This window comes from Zingiber officinale, chromosome 2A, assembly GCF_018446385.1.
Source record: "Zingiber officinale cultivar Zhangliang chromosome 2A, Zo_v1.1, whole genome shotgun sequence".
Classification (NCBI taxonomy): domain Eukaryota; kingdom Viridiplantae; phylum Streptophyta; class Magnoliopsida; order Zingiberales; family Zingiberaceae; genus Zingiber; species Zingiber officinale.
This window is the reverse complement of record NC_055988.1, coordinates 121,868,252-121,885,557: the sequence shown is the minus strand read 5'-3', so window position 1 is coordinate 121,885,557 and position 17,306 is coordinate 121,868,252. Positions and strand designations below refer to the sequence as shown.

The following is a 17,306-nucleotide window of genomic DNA, read 5'->3' as shown; positions in this document are numbered from 1 at the left end:
CATGGACTGGTGGATTGTCGGAGGCGAGTAAGGAAGGAAGGAAGAGTTAGAGTGTATACTAAAAGCCTAGCTTTTTGTAAATATTTATTTTGAAATAAAGAATCACATTGGTCAAATATCTACATTTATATACTAAGTGTATTTGTTCAATTAATTTATATTGTATATAACATGGTGTATGGTGTCACACACAGAAGATCATGTTATCAGTTCCTTATAAATTATAAACAGTAGCTCACGACTAAGATGGATAGGAACAAACCATTGGAATAGTTGTAGTACAATTTGATATTAGTTTATCTTGACTATAAAATTACACTAGTACACTCTGAGTGTATTGAGCAGGACCATTTAAGGTAAGTTCTTTTTATACTGACTGCATAAAAGAACAAGACTTTTGTTATTATGGAAGTGTATGCTCTTAATCATGATATAATAGCAAGCACATATACTCAATATTTATTTCTTTAATTTATCAAAGGATATGATTTAGTTCGATAAATCAATAGGCTCGATAAGTTGGGACATAATATTATTTATAGTGTGTGTTGTTGATTATAGAAGGAAATTGTGTCTTAGAAATCTAGGTTGATGATGTCCCCAAGAGGAGCTCATAAGGATTGTCATGTAAACCCTGCAGGTGGACTTAGTCCGCCATGACGATGAAGTTGAGTGGTACTACTCAAACACAGGGAGACTAACACAGGGAGACTAACACACTCATGATAAGAAGGAGCTCATATAGTAATATGAGATTAGTGCGGTAGTTCAATAATAACTCTTTAGTGGAATGAGATATTATTGATGAACTCGAGTTGGGTGTTCGGGGCGAGCACGGGAAGCTCAAGTTCATCGGGAGACCAAAACCAATTCCTCCTCTCGGTCCCTGTTGTAACATCTTATTTATAAAGTCTTATACCCACCTTCTTACCCATCCTTAAGTGGCCGGCCAAGCCAAGCTTGGAGCCCAAGCAAGGGCCGGCCAAGATAAAGCTTGGATGGGTTGAGGCATCTACTAATGATGGCCATTTGGTATTTCTAGGAAAGGAATTCAGTGCGTACCTGAGTGAATCTCGATTACTTACCTTTTCTCCGAGATTCGAAAGTCCGGTAATAATTTCTTTTATTCTCGAGTGCAGATGCGCGACTGACTCGTCTTCCCTAAGTCACAGGCTGGTGAGCTGATTGCGAAGCAGATCTCTTCTGGCGAGCTTGGCTTCGGACGTCCCTTCGTGCAGCTCGAGGAACTTCACCCAAAGTTCCTTTGCCGAGTCATAGTGCCCGATCCTGTTGACTTCTTGAGGTGGAAGAACACTTAGCAGATGGTATTCTGCTTTGCCATTCGCCACGAAATCAGCCTGCTCCGTTTTTGTCCATTGACATTTTTCCTTACCTTCTGGAGCTACAAAGTCAGATTCCATTGTTAAAGTTAATTCAAAGTCTGTTGTAAAAAATACCTGCATCAGACTCTTCCAGGTAGCGAAGTCCCCTTGTAGGACCGTTGCGGCCGGCTAGAAGGGGGGGTTGAATAGCCCTGAAAAAAATAAAAGCAAAAACACCCTCCTCGAACTTTAAACTAACACTTGCAGAATAATAAAAGAAACAGAAAATAACAAAAGACAAGGCACCGGATTTGACTTGGTTACAACCGGGGAGGTTGTTAATTCAAGGATGATGATCGCACTATTATCTCCTTTAGGCGGAGAAGCCTCTTTTACAGTAGTGTAGGTACAGAAAGACAAAAGCTTATCTAAATAGTGGAAGCACACAGGTGTACAATTTCTGAATTGATTTCAAAGCTTCTGGACCAAGACTATATTTATAGCCTTGGTCGGGACGCCTGGAAGGGTTCCGGGCGCCCTGGGGGGGGATAAATTTTATCCCCCAACGATCAGATCGAGATAAATCTCAATCTGGTCAACATATTGGATCAGGGCACTCGGAGCCATTCCGGGCACCCCGGGCTATTTCGAACGCCCGGAATGGTTCCGGGCGCCCCGGAGCCTAAAGTCAACCTATGTTGACTTTTTCATCAGGGGACCACTGCTCTGGTTCAGTTCGTCTCGGTCCGGATCTTCAACTCCGGATCCGCTCGCTTGAGTGATCTCTTCCATCCGGAAAAGGGTTCACCCGAACCCAAGTTCCGGTCTTCTCGAGCGGGCTTCCCTCTGGCTTCTCGTCCCTCGGAATCGCCGCATGTTTCCTTCTCGTCCGCCGGCGTACTCATCCGCAGTCTTCATCCCTCGGACGCACCGCGTGCCGTCCTTCTCGCTAGCTGCGTCTCTTGCTCCTCGAGCAATCTTCCGCTCCTACTTTCGTCCCTCGGAACCACCGCACGCTTCCTTCTCGTCCGCCGGTGTACTCTTCCGTAGCACCTCGTCCCTCGGACTGCCTTCATTCTTGCTAGCTGCATCTTCCGCTCGACTACGTGTGTTCCTAAGCTCCTGCACACTTAGACACAAGGTTAGAAACACACAGAACCTAACTTAATTTGTTGTTCACACCAAAATAACCTTAGGGTTCCAACAGACTCACCTGCTGAATGTTATCACATACCCCATCTCCATTCATGTGGGGGATTGTTGAATACGTGTGAATGAAGAAGAGGTGGAAGAGGATAGAAGCTCTATTGTGAATGAGATTTTAGTCCCACATTGGGAGCTTCAAAGCATGTTGGTTAGTTTGTATTGATTCACATGCATTGAGGATGTGAACAAATGCATGGGAAGAAGCTCTCTCTCACATGTGGGTGCGTAGGGGGGGGTGCAAATCCAGGGTCCGGATTGCACTAAACCATGTTGACTCATATGCGAGCACGACCTACACGCGCCGATTATCTGCCGAGTAATGGTATTTAATCGACCATTAACACTGTCGTTGATCTGAGCTCTTATATAAGGAGGCTGTGATCACAGGCAGAAGACACACAGAAAGCAACAAAAGCTCTCCACCTGTGTTCCCTCCTCCTCTGTCGTGCAACTCCTGCTCGGCAGAGTGCCCTATCACGGGTGCCTCTTAGTTTGTCGTGACCACCAGTGCTTGGTGGGATTCACGATCAGTCGTTGTATCTTGGGAAACAGACGACCTTAGTAAGTCTCGAAGCATAGCCAGAGGTGGGGCGAATCTGTTTCAAGGAAACTGCAACTCTCGCAGGCCTCGATCAGCTCGCCCGGTCTCTTCGTCTGCCCGATCGACCTCTCCACTCACCCGGTCGGTCTCTTCATCCGCCCAACCAACTTCTCTGACCGCTCGACCTGTCGCTTCGCCTTAACGCCCAGCTTGTCGCTTCGCTCAGCCGGCCTGCCTCTTGCCAGGCCTGTCTGCTCACCCAACTTGCCTCTTGCTAGGCATGTCTGCTCACCCGACCTGCCTCTTGCTAAGCCTATTTGCCTGCCCGACCGTACCGCCCGGTCGAAGCTTACTGCTCGATCGTACTGCCCAGTCAACCTTTCTGCCCGCTTGACCGTATTGCCTGGTCGACCTTACTACCCGCCCGCCCGTACTACTCGGTCGGTCTCTTTGGTTGGACGACTGCTCTATCCGATCAGACTCTATGCTCTCGACTGCTCGGCTCGGCAACACAGACCTGCTGCTCAGCAGATTTGCCCGCTCGACGACTGAGTCCAATCTGTCGCTCTTCGACAAGTAGGAGAAACCAGCCCCTGCTGGCAGCCTGAGATTATTCATTCAGGTTATTTCTATTATAAGTTGAATTTAAATTCTGTGTAATTTTAAATTCAGCTAAGTTCGTAAAAATTTCCGGTAACATATTATTTTTCCTATCAATAACAAATTTAATCATCATTTTATAAAATTTTACCGTAAAAAAATATCTTACGCCTTCCATTATTAATTCAATTTCATATAAGATAACAAGTTTAATCATCATTTTGTAAAAGTTTATCATCAACAAAACACCTTACGCCTTCCATTATTCAATTGTTCAGTTTGTATCTTATATAAAAGATAAATTATTTATGTATTTTATTTTTATTTTTTTTTAAAAAAATAAATATATTATTTTGTTAGAATTTTAAATGTTTTTTCTTAAATCATCTTAATAAAATTAGGTGATAGGCCAACTCCAAGCCTTCTTGCTAACTTGGGAATGAAATAATTAAACTCAACTAAGCTCGTCTCAGCCCAAGCATGACCCATTTACTCAAATAAAGTATTCACCTTTTGGTTCATAGGAGATCTTAATAAATTACCATTTTTTGGAGTTAGTAATCCCTTTTGACACATTAGATCTTGTATTTAAACTAATGGTTAATTAGATTTTGATTCAGGATCTAGTTCTTATGATGCTGATGTTAAATGTCAATTGGGAAAGTGGGTACTCGTGAAGTAATCCTAATTATTTGTACATGAGTCAACTTAATTTAACATAATTCGAACTCTAAATTTACAACCCTATAAGTTGACATGTTCACAACATCAATATTTATGAATCAATATAAATCAATTAATATATCTTGAAAGTTTTAACACGGGATAAAAATCATATTCATAATAGAATTTCTATTTTTTTCCGTCTCTTATTCATTCATATTTTTATCAGCATTCCCTGCCTCAACCAAAACTAAGACTCTTTTTCATATGAAGGTGGCCAAAAGGCCCAATCCATCTCTTTAGCAGCCGTGCCCACTCGAGTCGGGTCTACATTTCTACCTTCCTAACACAATCATATCGGAGGATCCGCAATTGCAGTACAATGAATTTACACACAGAGCCCTTTCATATTCTCAGTCGGTTCCAAGAGGAAGAAGAAATAGTACAGAGAATGGACCAGTCGCCAGTGAGAAGGAATGCATATGAATATAGTGGCCAAAAGTTAGTCATGAGACCTGCAGAGAGTAAAAGCTGCGAGCTGGGAGCACAAGCCAACAACACAGTTCTTCAGTGGCTCTCACGTTTTCTACCACGCTCTTATCTAGAAGTTATAAGTGTCAATTTTGTTTTTATTGACACACTGCTAATTAATTTTAAAATAACTGGTTCGATGTTATCAAAATTTTTTATACGAGATAAATTAGAAAGTGTTAACAACATGTGATTTATCAATTCAGTATTTCTAGATGAATCATTCATTAAAAAGAAATTTATCTGTTAATTTATTAAATTTAAATTTTGATTTTTAGATGTCTGAACAAAATTAAAAACACGCTCTAATGCATCATTATCTCAGGGCTAAAGGGCAAGTTAGGAGAGGTCAAATAAATGAGTACAATTTTGATGTGTCCATATTTCTTAGATTTTTATTATTATTTGGTTTATTTAAGAAAATCAGTCTAAGGTGACAAAAGATGAATATACTTGTCTCCAGTACTCCCATCAATCCGTCCCAAGGTCAAAATGGAGGAGATAAATCATGGACAGCTACTAGTCTTTGGAATAGTGACTAACACATAAACGGAATATTTATCTCAACTTTGTCGAAATTCAAATTTCAGACCTCATGATGACAACACTTCATGCGCTAGTCACTAAATCCATCCGAGGGGATAAGAAAATCAATCTAATACTTTATGAAACGAGTGTCCTTTAATAAATACTAAAATTAAATTGTGCGCTTTAAGTATTTTTTAACACTTAGTACTTATTTGCTAAATTGATCATTTTACATTATACGAATTTACCCATCCAAATCGGCCTGCAAAGATTACATGGTAAAGTGAATTTTATCAAATTTATGGACCTGAACGTAAAAGAACTAGTAAGCTTTTTGGATCAAAATGTAATACTGACAATGCTATTATAGGGACTTATTCGGCCATCCCGCTCACCACCACTGCCAACGCCGCCTCACTGAGCGTGAGTGCGAGGCCTCCTGAGAGGGAGAGCGAGTTCCATGCCCGAAGCCCCGTTTCCCCTCGCCGGGAAACACTCGCCTCTCGTCCGCCGATGGCCGTCTCGCCCGACCGCTTTGCCTCCGCCGCTAACCTCCTGCTCTGCCCCGAGGACGCCGGCGAAGTCTCGTCCTGGGAGGAGCTGGAGGAGGAGGAGGACGACTATATTGAGGCAGGCGGAGCCGCTTCCTCTGATGCTGCCGAAGAATCTGAGTGGCCCCCACCAACGGCTTCCGATGATGATTATTCCGCCACCATCGCCGCCCTCCTCGCGGCGGAGGCCGACCATCTCCCCTGCCCCGACTACGTTCCCCGCATCCGCGCGCGCGCCGTCGACGCCTCTGCCCGCCACGACGCCGTTAACTGGATCCTCAAAGCACGTGCTCTCTCTCCTCCTTTTATTCCTTAAATGCCCCTCGTGTCTCAATTACTTCCCGCAATTGCTTTCCATAGGTAAACGAGTTTTACCGATTCCGTCCGACGACGGCGTGGCTCTCCGTCAACTACCTCGACCGCTTCCTCTCCGACCATCTCCCGCCGGTAACCATTCTTTAATTCATCGACCAATCTATAGATCAATTGACGTGGATGGGCATTTTGGGGGCAGAACGGGAAGGGAGGGTGGCCAATGCAGCTACTCTCGGTGGCCTGCGTCTCGGTGGCGGCGAAGATGGAGGAGACCCACGTGCCGCCGCTTCTCGATCTCCAGATCCTGGATCCGCCGTTCGTGTTTCATCCCCGCACCATCCGACGGATGGAGCTCCTCCTCGCTACCGCATTGCGGTGGCGCCTGCGCGCCGTCACCCCCTTCGACTTCCTGCACCACTTCGCCGCCTCCCCCGCCCTCCTTCCCCGATCCGCCACCGCACTCATTTCCCGCGCCTCCCGGCACGTTGTCTCCAGCCACCTTGGTATGTATCCCATCCGCGCAATGCCGTAAACCTTTCGAATCGATCGCGCGCTTATTTTCGCTCGGTGTTCCTTTTCCCCAGCAGTGGATTTCTTGGAATATCCGCCGTCGGCCATCGCAGCGGCCGCGTTGCTTCGCGCGGCGGAGGAAATCGCCGATTCATCTGCCGGGGACATCGGCGACCTGGCGCCATGCCTCGGTGCGTGGATAAGCAAGGTAATTAACATATTAAAATGGCAGAGCCTAACTACCTCCGGTGCGAATACCGCAATTCACAATTGCCAATTGGACAATAATATAAACGGCCTATAATATGAATTGTGAAAGACTGGTAAACGTAGCAGCGGTGACTGGACACCGATGGGCGGGGACTTGTCTCGCAACTTTATGACAACCGAATCGGGCAGAAGACTTTTACTTCGGGCAGTTAAAGTATTAACGTGCAGCTGTTTGTTTTTTTGACTGTTCTCGAGGAGCAGGATGTGGTGAGTAGGTGTCGCCAGCTAATGCAGGATCACGCCAACGGCACGTGCCCAGCAGCTCGGCCGGCGAAGACCGCGGACCAACCCGGGGCCAACTGCGAAACCGGCCCGAGGCCGGGCGACGGCGATCCGCGTTGCTCCAAGCGCCGGCGACTGGGGGAGAGCGTCGATAATAAATGTAATTAAATCAAATTCCAAGGATTAAGAATGTAATCTCCTTATTATTTTTGTGATTAAGAGAGGAGCCTCGGTGATTTTGTCCCTAATATCCGCTTAATTAATTACGGTCGTTGGATCATTCACGGGATCGGGATGACGCGATGCCGACGTCATCCTGACTGCAACATTATTTTCGCGTTGTTGCCCGCCAGCTAAGAGTCTCCGTCGTCCACGTGGAGGATAAAAGAGATGCATCCGACGGTTCGTGGGGGACGAAAAGACCGCGGCCGTCGTTTCCCGCCAATCCTCTGGACGCGTCCGCATGGGGAAGTTTTTTTTTTTCGCACCGTACTCGAATGGACATAAATGTCCCTACGGAACACTTCGGCCGTTGACCCCACTCCGGTCCGGTCTAAGGCATATATGGATTCCTCGTCTCTTGGGCCCGCAACGAACTTGGTTGATCCGGGAATTGAAAATTTTATTTTATTTTTAAAAAAATTAAATTAAAATGGAAAATTTAAGACGTTCATGGATTTGTTTATAACTCAAATATAAAAATTTTAATGTTTTCTATATATATTTTTATGTTTTTTTATTTTTTAGCGGACTTATGGCTTGTCGAGTCTTTAACTCGTCTTAAGTTAGATTAGGTTAGAATTTTTCAATCTCTCAAGATGATAATTCTACTCTTCTCACGTTATTAATTGACTGGTACACTATGGATCGATCCATTCGCTATTAGTTGGTTTATTTGATCATTTCGTTATATGATTATTAAGGGGTCAATTTACTTGAGAGAATATAAAGTAAAATTAAGAAAAAGTTTTAGTAGTGAAAAAATTCTATTGTTTATTTCATTAAAATTTTCGGATTGAAGAGAAATGTAATTCATTAACGGATAGTTTTGAAACTAAAATTCATCATCTCTAAATCGGAGGGAAAAAATGATGCATATATCCCTTTTTATTTATAAAATTATACTATATAAAAAATAATGCATATATCATTTTTAACTCATAAAATTACACTATATACTAAAAAAAAATAACATATATATATATTTTTTATTTATAAAATTACATCGTATATATTCATCTTCTATGAAGATAAATAAACATGCAAAGAAAGAGATCTTTTCTTTTCTCTTCTCCTAGGATAATTTTTCACTCTATAATAAATAGAACATAAATATTGTAGGGAATCGAAGAATTATTTGAGTCATCATTAATAAATGATAGTAAATATTTATTTTTATAACCTTTCGTAAATTAATAAGAATAGTATTTTGTTTTTGAAAAAATAAAAATAGAAAATAAATTGATATGAATTTTACTGTAAATATTTAAATTTTCTAGATTTAAATTTTTTTAAAGAACGCCTTATTTTACAATTTAGAGTTATTTAGGGTTATATATTAATTTTATATAAAACTATTATATTGGTCCTAATTTATCTAATTTGAGATATTTTAGGTATAATAATTTTAAATATTCTACGTGATTATAAATTATTTTACGTTGTTCCCTTTTCATCTTTTCTAATTTAGAGATTACTATATATTTTTAAATTATTTTGAATCAAATAAGAAACTATATAATGACTTCATAAAGTCCATATAAACCCTAAATTGGTCTAAACTTATATTGCACGGTGTAAACTAATAATTACATTGTTTAACGTCGATAGACATGGATAATTTTTTTCATTAAAAATTATTATATGGGTATTGATATGGTAGAATTTGGATATTTAGTGTCGAGAGCTTCTCAATGCCTCCAAGATCAAAGAACAAGTTCCTATCCGAGATCTTATTTGGATGTGTGGCTCCTCAGAAGATTAAGATTTCAAAATAGAATGTAGAAATGCTGTGGGATGAAAGGAAAAATCGGATAGTTTCCTTTGATTAAATTTATTCCCTTTTATATTATTATAGGGTATCATATATATATATATATAGAGAGAGAGAGAGAGAGAGAGAGAAATACTATGCTACGGACAAAGCCGTGCGGATCGCTGCGGATTGCCTTCCTGATCGATCTCTGGACCGATCAGGGAACCGATCATTTTCTGATCGGTGTACAGACCGATCAGGAGGTTCCCTGACCGATCAGGAGGTTCCCTGACCGATCAGGAGTTTCCCTGATCGGTCTGTAGACCGATCAGGAGGTTCCCTGATCGGTCCAGAGACCGATCAGGAAGGCAGTATATATATATATATATATATATATATATATATATATATATATATATATATATATATATATATATATACGTGGACTAAATCGCACCAATACCGCAGCATAAGCACCGCAGGCTAACATTTCTGTATATGAGAAATATATATATATATATATATATATATAGCCATCTATCATTGCGATAGATATAACGGAAAGAGAATTGATTTTATAAAAATGAAAATGCACTTTTGATTTACAATTGTTTTCGATGAATCAAATTAAACACATATTTAAGGAAGGAAACAAAATTTCAGTTGGCAGGGAAAGATAGAACAATCTAATCAGCGTTTCGTGGGGTTCTCCAAGAATCTACTCAACTACCGGTCCGATAGAAGAAATTAAAGAGAGGGAATGGAATAATTGGAGAGGGTGGAACGGTAAGCAGAAAAAGATCCAAGAGATGAAACAAGATCTTCTCATTATTGACGGAGTGAGTTCACGGGATCGTAAACTGTTGTTGCTTTGTGGGAATCGACTCACTCGATGATCACCAGCAACTTTTTTTTTTTTAATCCAAGTATATGGGCTTTACTATTTATGGAGGTGGACAACCCTCTCCTAATTCGTCCATCGAGTATATCTGGAAACACAACGTTAATATGTTGGCGATCAATTCCCATAGTCGCGTTGTCCCTGTAAAATTGTCCGATGCCAAATCGATCAAGTACTTTGCTTATGAAGACAAACTCTCAATTTTTTCCGCACATGGGTACTGTAAGTACTTCCTAGTAGTTTTGATGTGATCAAACCAAGTCAAGTTAGGTCCTGTTATGTATACCATATGTCTAAGTGTGCAGGAACTTAGGAGCACAGGAAATCAAGCGAAAGACGCAACTAGCGACAATGACAATACAGGAGAGAGTCGATGGACTCGGTGCGTCAGAGAGACGAGGTGCCGCGGAAGAGTACGCTGACAGACGAGAAAGAGGTGCACGACGTTTCCGAGGGACGAAAAGTTAGAGTGGAAGGTTGCTTGAGACGGATGGAAAATAAGTTCAGGTGAGCCCTATTTCGGATGGTCGAAATCAGCCAAGCGAGCGAAGTACGTTGGCGGATGAGAACGAAGTGCACGGCGGTTCCAAGTTACGAGAAGCCAGAGCGGAAGGTTGCTCGAGAAGACCGGAAAATAGATTCAGGTGAGCCCTATTCCGGATGGACGAAATCACCCAAGCGAGCAACTGGAACAAGTGCCCGGATCGAAAAGTCAACAAGAGGTTTACTCGTGGTCCGGGCGCCCAGATCTAGTTCGAGCACCCTCGAGGCGCCTCACCCAGCGAGGGCTAGATCGAACTCGTCCGAGCGCCCGGAACTCTTTGGGCGACCGGACAAAAAATATTATCAAAATGTGAATTCATTTGAGTCTAATCTGGATTTATTTGGATTAACCCACTAATCTTAAGGTTATAGTATTTTAGTCAAACTAAAATAAATCTATCTCTAAATCAACATGTTTTTTATGTCACTATGTGAAAATCGACAATAGACTTCGGATATTATCCGAAGTAATAGGTAGATAATTACCGAAGTAGACGCACGTGAAGTAAAAGGGTCAATTTTTTACTTCACCACATGTTTACCGAAGTCTATCACCGGTCTAAAACCGGTTCAAAATTGGACCGTTTTCGAAGTAAAAAAACTCTATTACTTCATCGAGACCAGTAAAATGACCGAAGTAGTTGATGATATATTACTTCATAGGTTTCATTGTTTGACGAAGTAAAATAGGTATACAACTTCACAATTTTTGAATTCTGGTGTAGTAAATGATTAATTTTACTTCTGCATAATTTGTTTTGGTTGAAGTATTTATTATTGTATTACTTCATCATAGTATAGAAGCAACAGAGTATATTTTACTACACAAAAAAATCAATGTAGTGAAGTAATTTATACGAACTACTTCATAAATTTGATCAGTAGTGAAATAAATAGTTTCTTTAACTACACCACTATTTAAATTTAGTGAAGTCTTTTTTGTTGTATTACTTCATCATTTATTTATAGTATCAAAGTAATTGACCATATTTTACTACAATACAATTTTAATTGAAGAAAATTTATATTATAATATTTTACTACAACACAATATTTTTTACCACCAAAATTAAACAAATATATCATAAATATGTATCAAATACAATCTAAAAGTGTATTCATAAAAGACATGTCTAACCATAACCCAAAAACTTTTGTATCCATAAATTTCTAAATACATGTCTAAAATGTATATCATAGCCTACACTTAGGCACCCACATAGAAGTAGACGAATTCGCTCCATTCACTTTTGACTTCATTATACTGAGATTGATTGTAATACTGTCTATTTTTTTATGCTGCAAACTGAAACATTAACAGAAGTTTGAGGATCAATAAAAAATGACTCAATATTTTATAAAGAAAATATTTCATAAAGAAGAAATTCACCTTTCTCTATAATTGTGAATCTTCATCCAAGACTATCTCTTTCATGTACCGCATCATATAATATCCATATTCAACACTACCATTTTGTTTAAGATTATCCTAATGAAATTGAAAATGTCATGCAAGAAGTCACAATCCAAATAATAAAAATTGAAAGGAATAATTCAGTTGCTACTTTATCCTTCTTAAAATGTTACTTAGTAAAATTAAAACAGAGCCACCTGCAGTTTGCATTGACAAAATATCGGCACTGCTCTCAGCATAACATAGAGAGGTAGGACAACCCCAATAGCCCTCAACAACAACAGTTGAGTTTATTTTTGATGGATGTGTAAGTTGACATTTGCTAAAATTAAGTTTTACAGCATACAATAAAGTTCAAGCAAAGACTTACTATGAAAAGCAAGACCGAGCATTCTTCAACTCCATTAGTAATAAAAGAGAGAAAATGCCATAGAATCAAAATAATCATGACCTGTAAAATAAAAAAAAAACTCATTTATACTTCATAACTATCATATGAAAACTTAGGCTTTTGAAATTTCATTTACGATTGTGGCGGCTATGCGATAATAAGTAATATTTCTATCACTTGAAGCTGTGTGATCATATTTAGGTCTCAAGAAAACATGGTCAGTTTGTGTCACCATAAAATATTGTTGGTTGTGAATATTCTAACATGAGACCTCCCAATTTCCCCTAAACCATAGAGCAGAGAATACAACCATTGCTATACTAACAAAGAATGTTTGATCAAATTAAAGAAAAATAGTTAGTCAGTACCTGAAATGTATAGGCATAGTCCTATAAAGAAATAACTTGGGAGGTGCAATATATCCTATCTTGAATTGGTGGAATGATGTTACAATCAATATCAAGAATAGAGGCAAGTTATCAGCTAGACATATCGATCGCCCACCAGATAAATCAGAGAATACCTATAGGCATATCTCACAAGTAGTGTCACCTTTCTTGTTACACCACTTCTGCACATACTTTTGGTGAGCAAACTGCAAGGTGCCCACAACTTCAGGCAACTAGAGGTTATTCAAGCAAAAAAAAATATTCTAACAAAAATGGCATGAGCATTTGTTGATACTTTAACTTGCTACATAAGTACGCAAATAAGAGAAAAACAAAGAATGAGAAAAATTAAAAAAACCAAAAATACAATCGCATCGGAATCCAACAAGAACCAAGCCCGATCCGGTCAAATAGTGGAGAGAGAGAGAGGTTATGGATCGATTTTGTTACCTGGATCTTTAGCTTCTTAGCCTCGACGACCGATTGCTTGTCGAGATCAGGGACCATGTGGAAGCAGCGTCAACAATTCTTGATGAAGGCACCGATGGCCCTCTGCCACTGGGGTTGCGCGTCCTCTGACGGGTTCTTGTGCACCACCTTAAAGTTCCGCTTCAGGAAGCTCTCCATCCTCTCCATCTTCCTTCACATCCTCGCCTTCCTCCTTTCCTCAACTTTCCTTTCCTCAAAAGAAGCTTTCCCCCTTCTATTTATGTTCTCTAACCCTAAATCTCACAAGGCAAAGAAAGAAAAGCAAGAGAACGTCATTAGGGGAAGAGATTGGTAGTTTTTACATACCTCAAATCGCTGGAAGTCCAGAGAAAATGTATGTTGATGAATAACTCTCCTCAAAGGCTAGGGTAAGAGGGGGAAGAGATTGGCAGTTCAAAGAATTATAGGGAAGAGGGGAAAGAGATTAGCAAAAAGAACAGGGAAGAGATTGGCTTCTAGGGTTAGAGAACGGGGGTCGCGCGCTAGTAGTTTGGGCGTAAGGCATTTTGGGCGCTAATTGTATTTTGTTCCAGTAAAAATATCCGGTTCATCTTTTTACTTCAACATCTATAAATTATACTACATTTTTACTTTATCAAATATATCATGCTGAAGTAATGGGCTACCAAAAAATAAGGATGAAGCCCGCATTTTTTTAAATGCGAAGTAAAACATTCTTTTTTACTTCTCCAATATTATTATCGAAGTTATTTATTATATACTACTTCAAAATTCGTAATTACCGAAGTAATCTGTGACGAAGTAAAAAGTGATTTTTCTACTAGTGTGTGTGCGACTTAATAGTTCTCATAGTGTTGGCAATGTCTCTAAAATAACATTTTAGATATATAAGTAATGAATGACATCTAACAATGCATCATTACTACTCAAGTGATGAGAATGTTGATTGTTGAGTTGTCGACATGCAAGGACAAGCCGCCACACCCCTCAAAATTAGGGCAGAAAGAGCGCGTTGTCGATGCCTCCCTTGAACCTCGCAATGCTTGCCATTCCCAACCCCTGGCTTTGGCATCGTTGGTCAACCGTGGCATGCCACCCTACCTCCGACGAGAAGGTATACAGGAGAGGTCCTTCGATGAGAGGATGTCATCAGAGTTGTTGAGGTCAAGCCAAGCTATAGAAGGGGATAGGAGAAGAGGAGCTACATGAGGGGAGGAGAGGAAAGTGGAGGGCTTCGACTTTGAGAGGCAAGAACAACGAGGCTGTTGGTTGTAAGGAGATTGACGAAAGCTACGGAGAGGAGAAGAGGGGAGTCGCGAGAGCACTGGTCACAGGATCATAGAAGTAGAAATTAGGGGTTTTAAGATTAATTTCATTTATTTGATTTAACCGAATAAGAAAATTTAAAATCAAACCAAATAACCTGAATTATATAACCATTTTTTTAAAAAAAATGAAATTCTAAAATAGTCGAATTGAATTATAAAATTTGATCAATTTATTCAGTTTAATTGAATTTTTCTCACCTCTACTACTTCTCGCTTATGTTGCGTGACTGAGTGAGTCGAGGTGCTTGAGTCACTTTTGGATGCCCCGACTCTCAGTCGTGCAGTGGAAGTGCGCATGGGATGATGCATAGTATATCAAAATTCTATAGTGCATGCGAGGCATCATGTTATACTCAAGCGCCCAACGTAGGCTCACACGAGGGGTGTGCAAGGTGTATATATATATATATAGTCGTGCTGCACTTAGGAGGTCAATGGTCAACATGGGCATGCATGAGCATGTACAGGGTATCACCCTCTATATATATATATATATATATAGTCTTGGTATCCTAATTTAGTCTTTATATTTAGAGTTTGAGTTATAGTATTAAAGTTAAAAAAAAAATACACACAGTGCTCACAAGGTAAGTACTATAAGGTAAGCATTAAATCCTAAATTCTGGATCCGAATTTGTAAAAAAAAAAAACAAAATTATACATGGTGCGCACTTTTTGAGCTTCATAGTAATTAGGATAAAAAAAAAAGGGTTGAAGTATATATATATTCGAATTCAATTTGCAACTCAAAAAAATAAATAATTATGACTTGAGCTCGATTCGAAATAAAATTTGAATTCAAAGTATCAGAATTGAATTATAACTCGAAACGACTTAAATTCAAATTTAGTTCGAGTTATTCAAAGTTTAATTTGAACATATTTATATTAAAATTATGAAAAATAAATAAATAGAGTTCGATTCAAGTTTGACTCGCGAGTGACTCATGATCAATCAAATAAAATATTATGAGTTTAAATTTGGCTTAAAAAGATTATCAAACATATTCAAATTCGGCTCAAATTCAATAATTTCATATATGAATTAAATATTTTTTAGTTGGCTCAAGAAACTCAAGAACATACTTGATTCGCCTACTCTCATGGTATTCAAAGGAGCAATAAGAGAACATACTTAATGTTCATAAGTTGTGTTTTAAATTTATTCGGTAGGTGAATCAAAAGGAAAACTAAAAACTAAAATAAAAATTCAATGTTGGAGCTCAGATCAAACTCATTGGGAGTATTCGCTTAACGTAGAAATAAAATTAATATGGTAAACATTCGAGGAGTATTTGTTAGAAAGTGAGAAATGACTCATCAAGAGAAAAGTTATATTTACGCTAGCTGTAGTTCATTTTTGTCAACAGATGGTCGCTAGAATTTTGTTTTCGTTTCACCAGAAATTAAGTCAAATGCTCTTCTTTAAAGAATAAGGGAAAGACCAATTGGATTTGGTGTATGTATACTGGTATAGTTTAAATGGTCAAGATGGTTTAGTTTTGAGATTGATGCGACCCAAATTTGCTTTCTGGTTAGTCACACCGGTGAGGCTTTTCTTCCAATGATGTCCTAGAACTTCTATGTTCGACGGTGATCACACGATGTTTATGGAAGAGAGAAGGTTTTGAATGCACAAAACATAGATCCCCCAAAAGTTTAGGTGTCTCCTTATTTACTTATCGGGATCCGACTCGATCGAGTGGCTGAATCACATGGAGAATTTGGTCAACTGAATCAGTAGGGGAATGACTTAAATTATTTTAACTGAATGTACAAGAGTTTAAGTAAGCATAATGCTACAATGCTTTTGTTCTTATAAACTCAACAGAAGCAAGCACAATGCTACAATAGTTAATAAATGCATGTATCAATAAGAACAAACAACAAAAGGCAATTAATGTAGTATATGAAGATCACAAAGTAACAATTAATGTATCTATATGTTTGAAGGCATTCGGTTCAGATGGCATAACTACCAACGAACGACAAAACAAGATATGAATTGTATTTTCAGACGAAACATCTATGAAATGGCCAATGATTTCCTCGACCTGGCTTGTCGGCGGCCGCCATTGAAGTGGGACCTCATGTGCCCGCCTAGCGCTTGCCCTGTCGGGAATGACACGCGGCACACCGAACACTCGTGCTGCTTCTTCTTCGCCACTGCTCCGGATATCACCGCTGGGCGCTTCCGGCGGCTGGAATTGTGGCCTCCGAGTGCTCTGTACGAGGAGAACGCTCTGCCGCTATCTAAGGCGCGCGATAGCAAGAGGAGCCCGAGGAGGCAGTCCTGCTCGTCTTCGTCGAGGAGAGAAGAAGGCGGCGGAGGCGAAGGACGAGGGCGCTCTGTTCGCTGTCGCTTAGGCGTCCATAGGGCCGGCAGCGTGCGTTGGAGGAAGCCGGCGGCCATCTCTGTCTCTAGCGGCGGAAGCAGAAGAAGAAGGCTGCGAATGGAATTGCAGAGTGAATGCGGTAGCATTATTTATAGGGAGAATTCCGCGAATCCCAAACAGAGTGGAACTCATTCGAAGAATTCCCTAATTAAATCCTAACGCGATCCAAATTGCCTGAGAAATACAGGAATGCCATCTGTAATCGGAAAGATTTACCAGATTTCCCAACGGTAATAAACGAAGGAACCGTCTCCTAATCAT

At 40.0% G+C, this 17,306-nt stretch overlaps 2 protein-coding genes and 1 long non-coding RNA gene across 4 annotated transcripts; 1 reads left to right on the top strand and 2 right to left on the bottom strand.

Annotated features, from left to right (window-relative positions):
- Window positions 1–5,790: 5,790 nt before the first annotated feature.
- On the top strand, window positions 5,791–7,507 carry LOC122042138 (cyclin-D2-1-like). 2 transcript variants are annotated; one of them, XM_042602095.1, is made up of 5 exons: window positions 5,791–6,225; window positions 6,303–6,389; window positions 6,457–6,760; window positions 6,845–6,975; window positions 7,239–7,507. In XM_042602095.1, the coding sequence occupies exons 1-5, from the start codon at window positions 5,905–5,907 to the stop codon at window positions 7,425–7,427; spliced, it is 1,032 nt and encodes a 343-aa protein (XP_042458029.1). In that variant the 5' UTR covers window positions 5,791–5,904; the 3' UTR covers window positions 7,428–7,507. The 2 variants fall into 2 exon arrangements, with proteins under 2 accessions (XP_042458029.1, XP_042458028.1); XM_042602094.1 differs by having other exon boundaries at window positions 6,842–6,975.
- A 4,419-nt stretch (window positions 7,508–11,926) lies between these two features.
- Window positions 11,927–13,899, bottom strand: LOC122039966. Its single transcript, XR_006128459.1, has 4 exons — window positions 13,323–13,899; window positions 12,463–12,543; window positions 12,069–12,167; window positions 11,927–11,984 (listed from the first exon to the last, which is right to left on the bottom strand). It is a non-coding gene; the product is annotated as an uncharacterized LOC122039966 (long non-coding RNA).
- A 2,776-nt stretch (window positions 13,900–16,675) lies between these two features.
- Window positions 16,676–17,062, bottom strand: LOC122043954 (zinc finger protein AZF3-like). Its single transcript, XM_042604509.1, has one exon. The coding sequence runs from the start codon at window positions 17,060–17,062 to the stop codon at window positions 16,676–16,678; it is 387 nt and encodes a 128-aa protein (XP_042460443.1).
- Between the last annotated feature and the right edge of the window lie 244 nt (window positions 17,063–17,306).

What these genes read in the sequence shown, in the direction of transcription:
- LOC122042138 (XM_042602094.1), top strand. Translation starts at nt 5,905, where the DNA reads ATGGCCGTCTCGCCCGACCGCTTTGCCTCCGCCGCTAACCTCCTGCTC. An exon ending in CCGTTAACTGGATCCTCAAA is followed by an intron (nt 6,226 to 6,302) that starts GCACGTGCTCTC and finishes TGCTTTCCATAG; the next exon opens with GTAAACGAGTTTTACCGATT. An exon ending in TCGGTGCGTGGATAAGCAAG is followed by an intron (nt 6,976 to 7,238) that starts GTAATTAACATA and finishes CTCGAGGAGCAG; the next exon opens with GATGTGGTGAGTAGGTGTCG.
- LOC122043954 (XM_042604509.1), bottom strand. Translation starts at nt 17,062, where the DNA reads ATGGCCGCCGGCTTCCTCCAACGCACGCTGCCGGCCCTATGGACGCCT.